This window comes from Pseudorasbora parva, chromosome 1, assembly GCF_024679245.1.
Source record: "Pseudorasbora parva isolate DD20220531a chromosome 1, ASM2467924v1, whole genome shotgun sequence".
Taxonomy (NCBI): domain Eukaryota; kingdom Metazoa; phylum Chordata; class Actinopteri; order Cypriniformes; family Gobionidae; genus Pseudorasbora; species Pseudorasbora parva.
The window spans coordinates 4,335,076-4,355,423 of NC_090172.1; the positions used below are offsets into that span (position 1 = coordinate 4,335,076).

Here is a 20,348-nt window from a genome sequence, read left to right on the forward strand (position 1 = left end):
CATCGATTCCTTCTCAACATTTCACCCTCAGGCACTGCTATCATTCTCAGATTGATTCTTGCTGTTTTGTGTTTGGACTCATAAAAGGCAATTGTTTTATTCCCTCTCTATTAGTTTTTCTATGGATGTCTTCTGGGGAAAGCAGAGGTCCTGTTTCAACAGCCAGGCTTTCTGTAGCAGATCTTCCTCTGCCTGCGGAAAATGTCTTTATCAGTTATAAAAATCACATCCTTGTATGCGGCTCTAGCGGAAGGCTAAGCATCAGTGAAGTGGATGCTGGGGAGTGGGGATAATTGTTTTTTAATTAGCCAAGAATAAATCTTTGCTGTTGTGGTTTTGATGTATTTCGCTTCCCTGCATGACACGGAAAGACATCGTCATGTAAATACTTTCCCTTTTAAATGTCTGTGGAGGAGCTCTGATGTCATATGAGGTACCATTTTAAAGCTTAGAGTCTCTACTTTCTGGAGATATGCATCACTTTGGCATTTGTTTTAGACCAAGTAATGTATTGCTCTTAATTACTCTGGTGCCATTTCCTCCTGGATTTGGCCGACCCAAATTGAAAAGCCTCCCATACACACATACAGTGGTCTAGGTTCAAAATGTTGGTGTTATTTTACAGGAAACCCTTTGAGGTTACATAAAACACTGCTAAAAGTCATAAACATGTAAGTATATGTTGTCTGAGCTATTATAACCCCCCAAAAATGTAGACGCTTTTTGATTTTAATATAAATTAATTTTCGAAAGTGTGTAACTCAGGCCCTGTGTGCTCTTGGACCCTGCAGACAGTTTGTAAGGGTATAACAGCTTAGACAACATATGCTTACATTTTTATGACTTTTAGCAGTGTTTTATGTAACTTCAACGGGTTTCCTGTAAAATAACACCAACATTTTGATCTTAGACCACTGTATGTGTGTATGGGAAGCTTTTCAATTTGGGTCGGCCAAATCCAGGCGCAAATCCCAAAAATGGTCCTGGAGTTTAAGAGGTTAAGCCAAAAACAGGAATGCACAAACAGTTTTCTCTCACTTGGAAGGGTGATGGTCCAGTCTCTTCTCATTGTGTGTAAAGATGTCGGCGAGAGACCTCAGACCCGGTTTGTTTGGTGCATCTCCGCAGACGGCTGCAGATTAAGCCGTTTCATCTGGCAACTGCTGTGAAGATTCGTCTCATCTTCTTTGGCCGCTTCGCCTTTTTCCTGGCTTAGTGAAGTTATTGGTTTCTCTGCGAATGAAATGAGTTGAGCTTTGAGCTCTTAAGTATGCATGGCTTGTGCATTCTTCAGGACTGAGTTGTACTTCCACTCTTGTGGAACGGCTTCGTAGTTCGACCTCTGTGTCAAAGTTTACTGTTGCTCACATTGTAAGGGCTTTATACACTCTGATAACCTCCTGGAAAAGGACGTTTGTGAGTTAAATTACATTTAGAGTTGGTGATAGACGGTCAGATTGAGCCAGTATTGTGACCACCATGTGAATTTTTTTTGTTGGTTTAACTTAAAGTAAGTAAGTAACCTGCACTGTAAAAAATTTGTGTTGGTTTTTGTTGGTTTAACTTAAAAAAGTAAGTAACCTGGTTGCCTTAAAATTTTGAGTTTATTGAAATTAAAAATTTGAGTTGATACAATGAAGGAAATTTGTTTAATAAATAGAAACTCAAAATATTATTGTATCTGAACCACATAAAAAATGTGATAAATCATGAAAATAGCACAAAAATAGTTTCACTGTCATCAGAAATAAAACACACAATTACCCAATATGCTTACAAAATCTTTTAATAATATTTTAATAAAGGTTGCCGAATCTCAAAAAAAGTTCATTGTATTAACTAAAAATTTTAATTTCAATGAACTCAAAATGTTAAGGCAACCAGGTAACTTTTTTCTAAAATTTTTACAGTGTGGTTGCCTTAATTTTGAGATTATTGAAATTAAAAATTTGAGTTGATACAATGAAGGAAATTTGTTTAATAAATAGAAACTCAAAATATTATTGTATCTGAACCACATACATTTTTGATAAATCATTGAATAGATTTTTAAACATTTGCATTTCAAGATTTCAAACAATGTATTATTGCCTAAATTTAAAATAGAGATTTTAATAAACAAATTTTTGCACAAAATATAGTATAGAATTTTAATATCAGCCATTTATGCTTTATTATTACCTAATAAATCATATGTCTATACATTATTGCCTAATCAATACGTGTATATTTATTATCGCTGCTCAGTAGTCAGTAGTGTCATTAATCAGTCATTAATCAGCCATTTTATGAAGGTTTTGGAATTATATCAATACGTGTCTGATCAATAAACGCTTCATTATTTTCACTTTACTATTGGTATATCCATACTAGTCTTGGTATTTTTGTAGTGAAGTTCAATTCAGTATTGTGTATTATTATTTTTTTCTGGACTTTTATTTAATGTCCATCTTAATCGCTGTTATTTTATCATTTTTATATATAGGCTATATTTATATTTAAAACCCAGTCAGCCACTATCTACCTAATACAGAGTTGAGGAAATATAAGCAGAGAAGAAGTTCTGATGTGTAGTCAAACATCGCTTGATATTTATCTAAACAGAATAAAGTTTTCCTCGCACTGTAGTTTATTTTAGTCAACAACCACCCACTTACACACGAGAGCACTCTCTAAACCAACCACAGTTTACTTTTAGATATTTATTTGAAACCCAAATCTTGTACTTGTTAAAAGTGCCTCGTAATGAAACTCTTTCCGGGACTATCCTTTAAAGATTCAATGCCTACCTACTTGGTATTACCTTAGCAAATCCAGTGATTATTTATTCCTCACGACTGTTTCCAAGTGTATTGATAAAACTAGCAGTCAGATTAAAACACTGGGTAAGGTTTCTGCACATAAATGCATTAGTCGATCCGCAAATGGCCTGAGCGTGGGTGTGCCGTCTGAGGCTGAGACTGCTGGAGAATAGCCTCTTTATCATCATTTCTCCAGGTCTTTCATTTCTTCTATCTTGTTTTAGGCTATGTTGGTGTTTTGCAAGAGTATTAGAAGCATCTGTGCTCAACCAAAGATGATTGACGTTTGGGCAAGATTTATACATCACATTGAATTCTCATTTCAGGAAAAGATTAGGTTGAAGAGCTGGAATTTTGTTATTCGATTTGAAGGCCTTCACTTTTTCCTACCCGCTCTTTGTGCGCGCATGACGGTTGTTTTCTGCCAAGGCAATTCCGCTAGATTGTGGTGCTTGGCATCAAAACCAATTGGAGTTTTTTTTCATTTACATTCTGAAGGCTCGTGTGTCAGTATCGGCAGATGCGCTCTCATTATTCGTCACTATTAAAAGTCCTGAATGCTCTCATTGATGTATAGCGGAGAACATCCAGATCCTGTGAGGTAATTGCTTGATGAATGTGGTACGGAGGACATTAGGGCTGTAAGTATATTTGAACGGCCTGTAGTGTGTTTGAGCATGTCTGTGTGTTTTCTGGGAGAGCTGACAGCTGGATGTTTGCTCGTCTGTTGTGTCAGCGCACCAGCTTCCACTCTGGCGAGTCACGCATGATCATAAATCAGCAGGCGGTTGAGATGACAGGAGCTTCTCTCGCTGGTGTGATGTTTCATGCAGGAGGTTAAAGCAGTCATGGAGCTCCTGAACCTGTTATTATCTCAATCACTGGTGATAACAGGCCATTAGGCACAATTCAGACATGCTTCACTATTTGTCCACATGATTTCGTCATTTAGGGTCCTTTCACATCTCTAGTTCAGTTTATTTGGTCTGAACCAAGGGCAAAGAATTATGCATTGTTGCATTTTTCAGCTTTTTGGGTTTCTTGTTGGATTGCTTTGGTCCAAATCAGTAGCCTGACAAGCCGTACCCACATCAAGATGTTTGGTCTGGAAACTCACCATTGACGGCTCAATCCGAGGGGCGGGATAAACGGTTGTCTTTCAAACTCCCTCTGCACGCGATAGGATAGCGCTACCACCAACCAGAGCAACGAAGGTGAAGCGGAGCTCGCTGAAAGATTAAACATTCACCGTATCCGGTCGGCTAAACTCTGAACACATCTTCCCTTTATAAGCAAATAAGACTTTATAAGACTTCAAGCAGCCAAAGCTGATTCGAACGGCCGCCGTTCGCCAGCTTCTGTGTTTACTAGAAGCACGCAAGCGCAACTCGGCCGTCATTATGTTAAGCCCCGCCCACCGACTCTATACACAATGTGATTGGCCCGACCAGAGTTTGGCGTTTACAGCTCAGAAGGGTATTGAGAGTTGCTAGACGACACTCAACCAGTTGAAACGCACAAAATGCAGGCACATGACAACATCCACATCACTCATTGGCCATGGCATATTTCCTAAACTGCTTTTTGATTGGTCAGAATTTACGTGTGGGAAAATTCCAACAGAAGAGGAAAAGCCAGCAAACTACAACCCTTTGGGGGACAAAAAGGGGACTATTTTCTTTGTGCATATAGATTAATAAGAAACATATAGAAACAATAAAACTTTAAATTCCCACAGCTATAGCCTACCTAGGTTGTGGAGGCCCGACGTCAGTACATGCCGCCTACATTTTGTTTTTTAAGAACTTAGAAATGCTGCAGCCAATGAGCAGCCGGCGGGGGCTGGTTACAGGACGCCTCAACCTCTGCAGACAGTTTTTAATGTTTATCAGGCTAGTCAAGATTTTGCTTAAATATAATTTTCGGGACAATTAGGGCCAGAGTCGGGATAACAGTGTAGATTTCGGGACTGTCCTGAATTTTTCAGGACTTCTGGTCACCCTAATAACACTATGGAGAGACGACTGCACAGGCTGGTTTTGTCCCTGGCCATAATCTACTACATTGTGTGTATTTACCACAATATGCAAACAATACATTTCTATAATGAAGCGCGGATGGGACTTGAAAACAACGCTCTAGAGCATTATGCGCTGCAAACGGCAAGCGCACATCGCTTGTCACTTCAAGCGGAGGCGTGCATTAAATATTCCTAACTCTGACATGCTCATCTTCCGAAAATTTTGCCAACGATCTATCAGGTAATGTAATGCACATAATGTCAGCACAGCTGACTACGGCAGCTGGTTTAGTCCAAAAATGACCAGTACTTTTGCAGTTGGTTCTGTTCGAGGTCGGATCATGTTCCCACCACAAATGAACCGCTCCAGTTCGTTTGAAAGCGTGCCGAGACCATTTCGTTACGCTTGTTTGGTCCGCTTTTGGTGCACACCCGAGTGCGATTGCTGCTTTCACATCTGACCAAACGAACCGCGCCAAAGAGGGAAATACGATTCAACCAAACTAGACGAGGCAGGTGTGAAAGCTCCCATAGATCAGGAGTTGGGAATGTTTTTAACACACAGTACTAGGGCTGTAACAGTACTCAAATCTGACGGCTTGGTACAACAGTTTTACAAAATTGCTTATTTATTTATTTTTATTCAACAGTGGTTCACTGAAAAAAATGGACTGTCCTTAAATTAATTCAATTATAACTAAAAGTGTTTTAAAGATAATGCTGTAAATATAGTGAGTCTTTACTTAGGCTACACATTGTAATATTAAAGGTTAACAACAGAGCCCAAATATTAGCCTCAATTCAGTTATTTATTTTTTAGATATAATAATCAACTCATAAGCTTCACATAAGGCAGTTGTTGCATTAACTTCTAAATGTAATTATAATCATTTTTGGTTACACTTTATTTTAAGGTTCAGTTATTAACTATTAACTAGTTGCTTATCATCATGCTTATAACTAGGATATTGTCTGTTTATTAGTACTTATAAAGCACATATTAATGCCTTATTCTGCATGACCTTATTCAACAAAAACTACCTTATCTATTAATAAGCAGTAAATTAGGAGTTTATTGAGGAAAAAGTCAGAGTTAATAGTGAATATGTGTTCCCCATACTAAAGTGTTACCTTTTTTTTTTCTCCTCCAATTCGTTGTTGATATATAATTATTTATACACGGCTGTCAAATCATGACAGATTTATTAGACATCACTAACAGGTTAAGTAGAATATAATGAATGTTTATATATGAATATAATGTGAATATATGCTAATATAGTGCATATATTTAGCGGAAGAGTTTGTTTTACTAGTGAACTAACACAGCTGTGGACACTGAATGACTTCTGAGGTAAATGTAATGCTACGGGTAAAGGGACATTGATCTTAAGCTGTTTTGTCTTTCCGCGGTTGAAACATTGAGCGATTACATGACATATGATACGTTTCAGGCAGTTGTAATGTATCCTCAACATACCTTGAGATATTAATTCATGTTTATTCTTTAGGAAGAGATAATCACGTTCACTTGCGTGCCGCTCCGCCGTTTGAACTGAAGAGCCTATAGTGATCTCTCACATTTAGAGAACATCAAAACGGTATTTATCGTTTGAATTTCGTGATAATATGGACTGAATACTTAATATGATCGTGTGGGAACTCACACTGAACTGTTATGCGCTTAAAACTATTAAAGATTGCTTCCGGTACCGCTCGGTACACACATGCACCAAACCGAAAGCCCTGTACCGTAACGGTTTTGTGAGAATACGTGTACCGTTACACCCCTACACAGTACTCGATTTTGTATCATGCACCAGGCCTTATATTAATACGCCATCATTTAAAAGTTTGGGCTCAGTAAGACTTTTGTTTTTGGGAGTCTCATGCTCACCAAATGTAATAAAAAAATACTGTAAAATCATATGTGAAATGATATTTTAAAATGTAAATTGTTCCTGTGATGGGAAAACTGATTTTCAGCATCATTCCCTTAAAACTCATTGGTTATCAAAATGACATTTACATTTTTTTATCCTGTTAAAATAAGTTCTCCATGCCTTAAAATAGCTTGAATGTAACTTGACACCCTCGCTCCATTTAGCATACACTGACTCATGAATATGCAAATTAGCCACGCCCCCACTCACAGCAGCTCGGATTACCGGATCCCCTCGCTCAACGGTTGTAAACGTTACACAATGACAATATGAGTTTAATTCAGCAATATATGATTGAACCAGAAAGTGATTCAGAAGAAGAGGAAGAGTGAATTATACAGGTTGATGTGTCAGAATGGTAATGCGTTTTAATGTACATCAGACACATAAAAGTAATTATTATGATTAGCCATTGGCTTGAATGCATTATCAAACTGCTGATAATGTGTTGGCAAGGTTACTTTGGAAATGTGATAGGTTACAGGTTACAAGTTACCCTATTTAAGATGTAATAAGTAGTGTAACTATTTCTATTGCTTTATTAAAGTAATGTAACTGATTACATTTGATTACTTCTTTCCAGCCCTGGGATGCATTTTTATCACTCACCATGGTGGCATCTCTCAGACGGGTTGTACCCTAAAGCTTTCAGCACAAACGCAGACTGATAGCTTCGCTAAACGGCTTTTAAATGGCAGGAGGTATCATGCAAATCAAAAACAGGCAAAGCAACAAATTAATGTTATTCAACATAGCTTTTTACAGGAAACATTCAGATGTAACCCCTTTGTAATCATTCTCATAAGCAACATTAACAACTCATAAGCAAGTTGTTAATGTTACACAAACCATGTTCCCGTTGGCCATCTCAGAGTCAGACAGATGCCAAACCAGCAGAAAGCACTTTAAACCTCATAGAAAGTCAATGGAGAAAGGCATATAATTCATCAGAACATTGTTAAAGCCGCCCACACGTTGATGGGATTGGTAACATGTTTCAACAGGTGGTTTCAAATTGTGTATTTGAGAACATACTCCGCAATTATGACGTTGACCGATAAATTTGCACATGGTTTGTCTGAAAGCTTAATAAACACACCACATCGACATATAAACATTAAAAACGTGATTTTCATCACAAAGGATCTTAGTGTCGCACGATCCTTCAGAAATTAATCTAATATGCTGATTTGCTGCGTTAAAGAAACTTTCACGAACGGCAACAACAAAAAAAAGTAATGACCCCAAACTTGTGAATGTACTTTCCCATCATCTCCGAAGCAACGATGCTGTACATGCGATGCACATTTACACTCCTGACCCGCTGCAGTGCTGCTTTTGGTTTACACTTTGCAATCATTTCTCTCTCATATTTTCTCTTTGGTGACATCATGCGAGGGATATTCCACATCGAGTCCTGGAGGAAAACATGTGACGGCAGATATTTTCTCTGTTAGGAAAAAAACCTTGCTCTGTGTGTGTGTACTGTGCTGGATGGACTGCCACTTGCATATCGTTGCCCTATTGTTAGCTTGATTGCTTCTGCTCTTCATTTGTAAGTCGCTTTGGATTAAAGCGTCTGCTAAATTATAAATGTAAATCATGTTTTCTTTACAGTTTCTCATGTAATGTTAGATTTACTCATGACTGCTGCTTTGCGAGTGTTCATTTTGGACCTTGACTTCAGGGTTTCTAAAGCAAACATATTATAATTACAATCATATAATATAATATTCCCCTCTCTCCGTTTCTGGCCAATGTTTACTCCTCTGCATGCCAGCGGTGATCGCATGCCCAACGTTGATGATTCCTGTGGTTAATGATATATTTAGTCATCTTTTTTTTCCCCGTTAATTATTTATTGCACCAAAGTGCAATTTTTGGAGGGAATATATATATTACAAAATGTATGTTCTAAGACAAATTAAACTATGGCATGTTTTGCTTTGTTTTGGTCGTGAGTGGGTATTGAATCTCGTTGATTAAGAGCTCAGAAAGTCATTGTTTACAGTTGCTGGTGTCATCATGACTTATTTTTTAGATAACATAAAAAAAAAATATATATATATATTGGAGCATCTTTCTCTCTTTGTTTAAAGCAAGGCTCCAGACTAACATTTGAGAGCAGTGGCACCAGCGGTAAATTATACATTTTTATCATAGTTAATTTAATCATAAAATTGCCATTGTTTTGCTAATAAGTTGTTACTAATATTACATGTTTTTTTTATTTTTTATTGGACATTTAACAGTGAAGCACTGAGCATGAATTGATATACCAAATGTACCATTGTTCTACTATACTGCTGATATAGTATCACACTGAACTGATTGACAGCTCCAGTGATTTATAAATGAAGCGATTTAAAAAAAAATTCTGGGTAATTTAGTCACAATTTTAAGAAAAGTGTGGGACTTTGTGACATCCAACTTTTTCCCATTATTTACTTTTTTATATTAAGGAGTGGAAATTGCCACTTCACTAAGTGCTCCTCTGCTGCCATCTACTGGTTAAAGTGGTCATTTCATGTATTTTTAAAATAAAAGTGCTTGTTTGCCACAAAGTGGCCTACACCTTTAAACTTTTAGTTTCACTAATCATTGCATTAAAAATAACATACAAATATTTAGATGTTTAGAGCTGGATAAAGTGTGAAGCTCTTGAAAGCCCTTGCTTAAATTCCCCTCCCAAAAGGTTGTACAAACCCTGAGAGCATTCGACTTTTTTCCACAATATATCATGAGGTGTAACTACAGTAACTCATGGTGAATGTTGGTGATTTGTCGACTGAAACCCCTGATCTTCGCTCATGGCTCAACGTTTCTCCTGGTCTCCACGTCAGCTCTGTTTGATCTGATATCTATGGTTTATAACGGAGTCGTGCGCCAAACACTTCCCAATTGTTCCTAAACATATTAGTAATAATAATAATGCATTAACTCAGAGACCGTAGATATGTAGGAGAGGAATCTCACAGAAAAAATACCATGATGTGCCCTGTGAAGCAGCATGCCATATTCATACCAGTCTATTTCTGTCCGTTTACCTGGCTGGTGTCCATCACGGCCCCCTGAATGCAGGTAGGGTCAATTAGAGCGCCTGAACACACACAGCCACTGTACCTTAATTGAACAAATGAGCCTTTGCTCGTGCCGTGAGATGATGTGGTGTCAGAGAGCCTGCTGTGTGGGCCCTGTTTCCCTGGAGTCAGGCTTAAGAAACTCAAAGCATCTCTGGCTCTTAATGAGGTCCAGCAGGGTGCAGGTCAGGTCCTCTCTAACAGCCTTCATAAAATAGTCTACCTGAAGGGCATGTGCAAATGCTCTCCATGTGTCATTTATTTCCTGTCTTAGATCCACCAGTACTTATCTTGCTTGTTTTGTCTATCTCTTGCTGTTTTTCTCTTCAGATGGAGTCTCCGGTCTCCACGCCGGCCCCTCCGCCGCTTCACCTCTTGGCCTCTTTGGGAAACAGCGACATCGCCTCACCTTGTGAGCAGCTTATGGTGCGCACTCGCTCGGTGGCGGTCAACACGTCTGACGTCGCCCTGTCCACGGAGCCGGAGTGCCTGGGACCCTGCGAGCCGGGCACCAGCGTCAACCTGGAGGGCATTGTGTGGCAGGAAACTGAGGACGGTAAGAAAACGTACTGTACTAGCAAGGCCGTGCACGTTTCGATTAGCCAGACTTTTTTCGATTGATCTTGTATAAGTCTGGACCTTATTGTAGCGTACTCTGGCCAAGAGCCGCCAACACTGAGGAAGAGGCAGTCTGAAAAAAGGTGTTATGTTGTCTTTATTTAAAATGAGAATAAGGAGGCAAGTACGCATTTTGAGCTATCAGCGTGTATGTCTACTCTGTGATTCCGTATGAATGTCTATGCCGAAACGAACCATTGTGTGTGTGTGCTTGAGTGTGTCCCCACAATGTAAATGGATTTATAAACTTACTAAATTATGTTTTTTTCAAAATGTAAAAATGCAAAATGTTTCTTGTGATGGGTAGGTTTAGGGGTAGGGGCAGTTTGTGTGTGTGTGTGAGAGAGTAATGAGTAGGTTTAGGGGTAGGGGCAGTGTGTGTATGTGTGATGGGTTTAGGGGTAGGGGCAGTGTGTGTGTGTGTGTGAGAGAGTAATGAGTAGGTTTAGGGGTAGGGGCAGTGTGTGTATGTGTGATGGGTTTAGGGGTAGGGGCAGTGTGTGTATGTGTGATGGGTTTAGGGGTAGGGGCATTGTGTGTGTGTGAAAGAGTGATGAATAGGTTTAGGGGTAGGGGCAATGTAGGGGGATGGGATAAAACGGCGTTGATAAACACGCTAAAAAGCGATTATGTGTCTTGATAGCACGCCAAAATGGCATACGAATTTGCGTATCATACGTATGCCATTTCATGAGATCAGTCTAAATAAATATACAATATTAGATACAAATTAAATAAACAGTGCTTGACTTTTTTTGGCAAGGTCTATTTTGAATTTTCAAATTAAACTGCTTTTACCTAATTAAATATACATTTATGCTACTGAAGTTATTCGGTGGGTGATTTTCTCTGTCTTTTGTTGTTTGATTAAAATGAATGACACAAAGTCAGCAGGTTTATTAGGCTCATGTCTCATGCGCGGATCCAATATACTGACACACAACTGTCTACATTCACTTCAGATATAACCGGCTGTGTTTATGTAAACCTTGTATGTATTTGACAATTAAAGCGCAATTAGGGAATTTAGTTCAGTACTTGCACTGTGACGTCGGCTTTCTTCAAATGGATACAACGGCTGAAATGCTTTCTAAAGTAGATCTAGAGCACACTACACATATACCAAAATAATCATTTGTTCCTGTCCTAATTTACATATTAGTCTCTTCCTGAATTTCTCCTCAGGGAACTATAAAGTACATCTATCTATATATCTTGTATGAAAACACCTGCCTGGTAATGATTTCAGCTTCTCATTCAGAGCAGCGTAAGGCACCTCACGCTTGCAATTTAATTTATTCTAACTGGATTTGGCCAGATTCTGAAGTTTTTTTATTTTTTATGCCTTCTAATCATAGCCCACTGCAGAAACATCAATGTGTTCTGCTCTCCACCAGCCTCAGTCTTGATTGTCGAGAATAAAAAGGAAAAATCTCCTTCGAATCCCTAAATGAGAGCATATCTAGGCCTTGGGTAGGCAGTGGAATAAGTGCCGCCCACACTCTGCCTGCTGCCATCCTCCCAATGCCGACACATAAAGGGCTGCTTCATCAACATTCAGAGCGCATTGGCTGTCTAAGTGTTTTCTATTCCTCTTGCCATGGGCACAGTGTGTCTGATTCACCCTGCTCCTCTGTGGCCACTCTAGTGTGTGTGTCTTTGACATGGAGAGAGAACGCAGTTGAAGGGTCAAGAGGGAGAGAAAAACAAGACCGTTTGTGTGGCCATTGACAGCCCTTCCCAACCAGTGCCACACTTCCATGACATCAGCTCGGATCTGTTTTTTTTGCAGGACGGTTCTCAAACACAGGGCTCCAGTCATCTGCTCTTTCACTTCAGAGAGGGAACCATTGTTGGGCAGATGTCATACACTACCTCTCTCTCTCTCTCTTTGGGATGCGAGAGCTGGTTCCACTGGTGTGCATCTCTCCTTTTGATGTGTTATTTTCCTCATCGGGGTGTTGGGCAGATCTGTATCGTGGTGACACTTTGTGTGGGTGGGAAGTAGAGCAGCAAGATCCCGTGGCAGGGAACACATCTCTCACACACTTTGAGATGTCTTTCCGCTGTGCTGCACTCTCTTAAAGACGTTGCAGACAGTCCACCCACACTTCTCATAAAGATAACTTCAGAAGTCCTAAAGTTTATTTTGGTTTTAAATAATTAGTGCAGGAGTGATTTGCCTTGCCGCATTTACATTAAATTCACCTGAGGATGAAGGCTTTATGGTGGCGCTCGTGCAATCTTTCCGACATTACTTGAACATAAAGCCTAGTTCAGACTGCGCGATTTTCAAACTCGTCGGGTCACTGCATGACAGTCTGGGGAATCATTCAGTCACTGCTGTGTTCACACTGACCGATGGATCGGAGACAGAGGGGTTCACACTGACCGATGGATCGGAGACAGAGGGGTTCACACTGACCGATGGATCGGAGATAGAGGAGTTCACACTGACCGATGGATCGGAGACAGAGGGGTTCACACTGACCGATGGATCGGAGACAGAGGGGTTCACACTGACCGATGGATCGGAGACAGAGGGGTTCACACTGACCGATGGATCGGAGACAGAGGGGTTCACACTGACCGATGGATCGGAGACAGAGGGGTTCACACTGACCGATGGATCGGAGACAGAGGGGTTCACACTGACCGATGGATCGGAGACAGAGGGGTTCACACTGACCGATGGATCGGAGACAGAGGGGTTCACACTGACCGATGGAGCGGAGACAGAGGGGTTCACACTGACCGATGGAGCGGAGACAGAGGGGTTCACACTGACCGATGGAGCGGAGACAGAGGGGTTCACACTGACCGATGGATCGGAGACAGAGGGGTTCACACTGACCGATGGAGCGGAGACAGAGGGGTTCACACTGACCGATGGAGCGGAGACAGAGGGGTTCACACTGACCGATGGAGCGGAGACAGAGGGGTTCACACTGACCGATGGATCGGAGACAGAGGAGTTCACACTGACCGATGGATCGGAGACAGAGGAGTTCACACTGACCGATGGATCGGAGACAGAGGGGTTCACACTGACCGATGGATCGGAGACAGAGGAGTTCACACTGACCGATGGATCGAAGACAGAGGAGTTCACACTGACCGATGGATCGGAGACAGAGGAGTTCACACTGACCGATGGATCGGAGACAGAGGAGTTCACACTGACCGATGGATCGGAGACAGAGGGGTTCACACTGACCGATGGATCGGAGACAGAGGGGTTCACACTGACCGATGGATCGGAGACAGAGGGGTTCACACTGACCGATGGATCGGAGACAGAGGGGTTCACACTGACCGATGGATCGGAGACAGAGGGGTTCACACTGACCGATGGATCGGAGACAGAGGGGTTCACACTGACCGATGGATCGGAGACAGAGGGGTTCACACTGACCGATGGATCGGAGACAGAGGGGTTCACACTGACCGATGGATCGGAAACAGAGGGGTTCACACTGACCGATGGATCGGAGACAGAGGGGTTCACACTGACCGATGGATCGGAGACAGAGGGGTTCACACTGACCGATGGATCGGAAACAGAGGGGTTCACACTGACCGATGGATCGGAAACAGAGGGGTTCACACTGACCGATGGATCGGAAACAGAGGCGTTCACACTGACCGATGGATCGGAGACAGAGGCGTTCACACTGACCGATGGATCGGAGACAGAGGAGTTCACACTGACCGATGGATCGGAGACAGAGGGGTTCACACTGACCGATGGATCGGAGACAGAGGGGTTCACACTGACCGATGGATCGGAGACAGAGGGGTTCACACTGACCGATGGAGCGGAGACAGAGGGGTTCACACTGACCGATGGATCGGAGACAGAGGGGTTCACACTGACCGATGGATCGGAGACAGAGGGGTTCACACTGACCGATGGATCGGAGACAGAAGAGTTCACACTGACCGATGGATCGGAGACAGAGGGGTTCACACTGACCGATGGATCGGAGACAGGAGTTCACACTGACCGATGGATCGGAGATAGAGGGGTTCACACTGACCGATGGATCGGAGACAGAGGGGTTCACACTGACCGATGGATCGGAGACAGAGGGGTTCACACTGACCGATGGATCGGAGACAGAGGGGTTCACACTGACCGATGGATCGGAGACAGAGGAGTTCACACTGACCGATGGATCGGAGACAGAGGGGTTCACACTGACCGATGGATCGGAGACAGAGGGGTTCACACTGACCGATGGATCGGAGACAGAAGAGTTCACACTGACCGATGGATCGGAGACAGAGGGGTTCACACTGACCGATGGATCGGAGACAGAGGGGTTCACACTGACCGATGGATCGGAGACAGAAGAGTTCACACTGTATAAAACTGTACAAGAGGAAGAATCGCAGACAACTCTCTCTCCGCTGCGCAAACTACGTTTCCCAACCAAACACACGTGCGATGTGACAAGTAATCACGTGAGATCACACGTGCGTCAGATCGGAGTTCTCGCGCAAGACTTGGAATTGTTATTAAAAATTATGAACTGCACAAAGTTTGCTTCAAATTGTCTGTGCACTGATTTGTGGAGAAAAAGGAAAAAGGATATGGCGGAGGAAATTGTTGGAGAGACAGAGGGAGCCAGGATTGTGTTCTGCAAAGAGAGTTTGAGGTAAATAAATAATTGTGTAATGTGCTGCTGCGGCTGAACGACGCGCAAATGTTTAGGCTTTGTTTCTGTTTGATAGAATTGTAAATATATCTATTAAAATACTGATATTCTGTCTATAACTCCTCCCTGAACCTCCCGCTGCTGTATCTCACTCTCTCATTGGCTGTCGGTCATCGCAGATGTCATTTTCAGTCAGAACTCATTTCACACAGCAGAAGTTGAAATGAGTTCTGAAGACTGCAAGTCTGCAGCCAGACCCTATTGACAGGTCCAGATATTTAGCATGCCAAATATCTTGCAGGCGTTGGCGACCCGTCTGCGATTCTCTCTGATAGCGTCTGTGATCATTCACACTGTGTGATTGTCACTCGTGTACACGAGCACTGATTTGCTGATGATCTCGGGCATTTGTCTGCGATAAAAAATAATCTATCAGTGTGTCTCCAGCATCTGCATGTTGGTTGTGTTGCTGGCCAGTTGGGGAAGCTTCTTGAAACACTTACGGCAAATTGTGTGGGTCTTGTCAACTACATGATTGCCATCCTTGTTCTCCACCGGGTAGCCGAAATGTTGCCATACTGCTGACTTAAAATTTGGACCTGGACAGGAAGGATAATTCTGGGAGTTGGAAGGAGTGTGTCGCGATTCTGCCTTCTCACATCGCGACATAGGTTCGTGGACCTGCATATTGCGATTTTGATTTCATACCACATATCGTTACAGCCCTAGTATTCTCTAGCAGTTGAGTATACATCGGTTGTATGCTCGTTATTGGGGTGCATTGTGGGATTGAATGAGTGCACTCTGTGATGTCTCCTGTGGTTTAGGACACCACTACAAATGGCCGTTCCCCTATTTAAGTGTATAGGGAGCGATTTCGGACATAGCCCAGATTTGCCAAGCCATGTCATAAGACCATCCAAAATCAAATACTTCCCTACTATATGCTATGCAAATAACAGTACGCCAAAAATAATAGTATGTCCGAAGACATAGTATTTGGAAAATAGTCAACAAAAAGTCCCCGGATTACCTACTACTACTGAAAAATTCTGAAGTGTGCGTTCGATGGACACTTACTATCCCATGAGGCCACAGGAGGGGATTTATGAATGGAAGTGAAATGACGCAACGCAACTAAAGCTGCTTGGTCACATGACAGTAAATAAATTCAAATTCAAATGTACAGGGAGTGCAGAATTATTAGGCAAGTTGTATTTTTGAGGATTAATTTTATTATTGAACAACAACCATGTTCTCAATGAACACAAAAAACTAATTAATATCAAAGCTGAATATTTTTGGAAGTTTTTAGTTTTAGCTATTTTAGGGGGATATCTGTGTGTGCAGGTAACTATTACTGTGCATAATTATTAGGCAACTTAACAAAAAACAAATTTATACCCATTTCAATTATTTATTTTTACCAGTGAAACCAATATAACATCTCAACATTCACAAATATACATTTCTGACATTCAAAAACCAAACAAAAACAAATCTGTGACCAATATAGCCACCTTTCTTTGCAAGGACACTCAAAAGCCTGCCATCCATGGATTCTGTCAGTGTTTTGATCTGTTCACCATCAACATTGCGTGCAGCAGCAACCACAGCCTCCCAGACACTGTTCAGAGAGGTGTACTGTTTTCCCTCCTTGTAAATCGCACATTTGATGATGGACCACAGGTTCTCAATGGGGTTCAGATCAGGTGAACAAGGAGGCCATATCATTAGATTTTCTTCTTTTATACCCTTTCTTGCCAGCCACGCTGTGGAGTACTTGGACGCGTGTGATGGAGCATTGTCCTGCATGAAAATCATGTTTTTCTTGAAGGATGCAGACTTCTTCCTGTACCACTGCTTGAAGAAGGTGTCTTCCAGAAACTGGCAGTAGGACTGGGAGTTGAGCTTGACTCCATCCTCAACCCGAAAAGGCCCCACAAGCTCATCTTTGATGATACCAGCCCAAACCAGTACTCCACCTCCACCTTGCTGGCGTCTGAGTCGGACTGGAGCTCTCTGCCCTTTACCAATCCAGCCACGGGCCCATCCATCTGGCCCATCAAGACTCACTCTCATTTCATCAGTCCATAAAACCTTAGAAAAATCAGTCTTGAGATATTTCTTGGCCCAGTCTTGACGTTTCAGCTTGTGTGTCTTGTTCAGTGGTGGTCGACTTTCTGCCTTTCTTACCTTGGCCATGTCTCTGAGTATTGCACACCTTGTGCTTTTGGGCACTCCAGTGATGTTGCAGCTCTGAAATATGGCAGAACTGGTGGCAAGTGGCATCTTGGCAGCTGCACGCTTGACTTTTCTCAGTTCACGGGCAGTTATTTTGCACCTTGGTTTTTCCACACGCTTCTTGCGACCCTGTTGACTATTTTGAATGAAACGCTTGATTGTTCGATGATCACGCTTCAGAAGCTTGGCTATTTTAAGACTGCTGCATCCCTCTGCAATATATCTCACTATTTTTGACTTTTCTGAGCTTGTCAAGTCCTTCTTTTGACCCATTTTGCCAAAGGAAAGGAAGTTGCCTAATAATTATGCACACCTGATATAGGGTGTTGATGTCATTAGACCACACCCCTTCTCATTACATAGATGACCGATCACCTAATATGCTTAATTGGTAGTAGGCTTTCCAGCCTATACAGCTTGGAGTAAGACAACATGCATAGTGAGGATGATGTGGTCAAAATACTAATTTGCCTAATAATTCTGCACTCCCTGTAGTCCCTACTCGTACAGTACACTATTTTGGACACCCAGCACCCAGTTGACTTGATTGGCATCAATACAGTAGTTGTCAGTCAAATACTTTTGTTGAATCTCCCTTAGTTTCACTATGTATGGAGGCATACAGTGCTTTCTGAGATTTCAACAAGGCATATTGTAGGGAAACATAATTTAGCAGCATTTGTGTCAGGAATGTAACTAGTAAAACAACAAATGTTGCCTAGGCAGCTCGCTGGGCTTTGACACAGAGTATCTATCTTCCATGACTTATTGCAGATCAAGTTGTTGCTGAGTCGCAGTGTCCTCTCCTGACTTCCTCGAATCAACAGTGCTGTGCTTTATTTCAGCCAAAGACTGTGGAAATCTTATCTAGTGCACTGCAACCTTTTATTTGTGGATGGACATATTGACTTGCTCATGTTTCAGCCCAGTGCGTGAATCCCAGAATGGCAGGAGGTTAAGGGCAGACAGCTCTCAGTTCATGATGAAACAGTCAGAGGCAGATTGGTGCAATATTTCTAGGCATCACTCTGACACAAATCCCCTCTGCAGGACGCTGGAAGCGGACCAGGGTCGTGTTGGTGTGGCATCCTCTCTCACAAGCCGTGCATGCTGATGCCTCCAAATGTCAGCCCTAAATCTTCTGAAAGTTTATTGCTCTTGAAGTAGAGCCCAGAAAGCCCTCACCCACAGACTATGAGGGGCTCCGTGCCAGCAAACACAACCGTGCCAAACAGCAAGGCTAATATGCCAGTATCCTGATTCAACCCTCTTTCCAGGGCCACCTCAATAACCCATTGCTATTTTATGGCCAGAATTGACTGTTGGTTTAAGCAAAACATAGCTGATTGTATCATTAGCTTTTCTGTTTTCATTTGCATACTTGTCACTTCTTGGATTTCACCATGAGGCCAATGAAGTGCATGCATCTTAAAAATCAATCAAACTTACCTCCTGCTGAGTTTAGACTCTGGCTCTTTTTAAAAACTGGAGTCTGCTCATGTATTTCCAAGTGCAATGGAAAGTTTGGGTGGACATATTGCATGACAACTATGGTTTGTAAAATATCACCAGGCTTAAGTAACAATGAACAATTAAAAACAAAAAAATTATGACTGCAATTGTTTTATCACCAACAAATAAGCTGTTACATTTTTTGTGTGTGGTGTTTGTGATGTTGTTTGTGTGTGTGTGTGTGTGTGTGTGTGTGTGTGTGTGTGTGTGTGTGTGTGTGTGTGTGTGTGCGCGTGTGTGTGTGTGTGTGTGTGTGTGTGTGTGTGTGTGTGATTTTTGTTGTTGTTGTTGAGTTCTTTATGTTTTGGGTTTTGCATTTTAAATATTACATGTGAGCTATTTATGGATTTAAATCCCCGCTAGTAAATCTTCAGTTGGTGTAGCCTTTCAAAACTAATAGAGCTGTTTTTAATGGAGTGTAAGAGTGCAGCAGTGCACATGCCAGGCTTCTGTTTGTTCCACTCTGGCTTCTGAAGAGCATCAGAGGTGAAACGCCGGCCATTTAGCCTCATTTAGTCTGGGTTCAGACAGGTGGCCAGAGAACCACTAATGACTGCAAGTGAAATAGGAAGGGGCCCCACTAATGTGCCCTTCGACTGACCTCCATTGACATTTTTCAAAGGAACGGTCATGAATTCAGCTCTCACATTCAGATGCCCATGCTATAATGCTTGGGATGGTGGAAAACAAGAAAAAGGTTTTGATACTCCTCCTTGAATAAACCAACATTCTACAAATGTTCATTAAGTGCACAAAATAGTATACTTAGCATAAAAGTGGCTTACCTGAAATACATTAGTCTGACTGAAGCCATATCAGTGTTACACAACATTATACTGCCTCGCATGAGCTATTAAGGGCATTTAATTGTAGTCTTATATTGATTTTGCCTGCTATTATGGTAGTGTAAAATAGAAATATCAGGCACTTACCTGTCCAAGCTTCTGTAGCGAAGCCTCTGAATCACTGCCAGACACAAACATTTTCATTTGCTTCAGCTGTTTTCACACAATTGCTAAACCATTTGCAGAGGCGGCTCACAGTACTGCAAAGTCAGATGGAGGACACCATCAAACAATTTTCCTTCCAGAAATGACACACTCTACTTCTTACAGCTTTTAGTTGGTGTAATCATGAAGTACACCGTATAAAATAGCATGGCTGTTTTGAAAGCCTCCATTTGAACTCTTTAAATGGGAATTGTGGCTTCTGTCAGGACTGTGCATTGAATATTGTGAATGAGGTGGAGGAGCATTAGAATTATAACTCCATAGTATTAGTGTGTCATTGAGCCTCCAGAGATATTCTCACATTAAATTAAGGGTCATATTTATTTTTTACAGGTATGCTGGTGGTTAACGTTACCTGGAGGAACAAAACATATGTCGGAACACTTTTGGATTGTACACGTCATGACTGGGCCCCTCCAAGGTATGTAAAATGTTTTTTTCACATTTCAAATCAAGAAA

General features: G+C 41.7%; 1 protein-coding gene across 2 annotated transcripts in view; it reads left to right on the forward strand.

Moving 5' to 3' along the window:
* The window catches only part of znf609b (zinc finger protein 609b), an 82,452-nt gene that overhangs the window by 54,700 nt on the left and 7,404 nt on the right, over positions 1-20,348 (forward strand). For both annotated transcript variants that reach the window (XM_067453649.1, XM_067453566.1), the window contains exons 3-4: positions 10,175-10,400; positions 20,223-20,310. In XM_067453649.1, the coding sequence (XP_067309750.1) occupies positions 10,175-10,400; positions 20,223-20,310 (314 nt within the window). The remainder of the gene's footprint in view (positions 1-10,174; positions 10,401-20,222; positions 20,311-20,348) is intronic.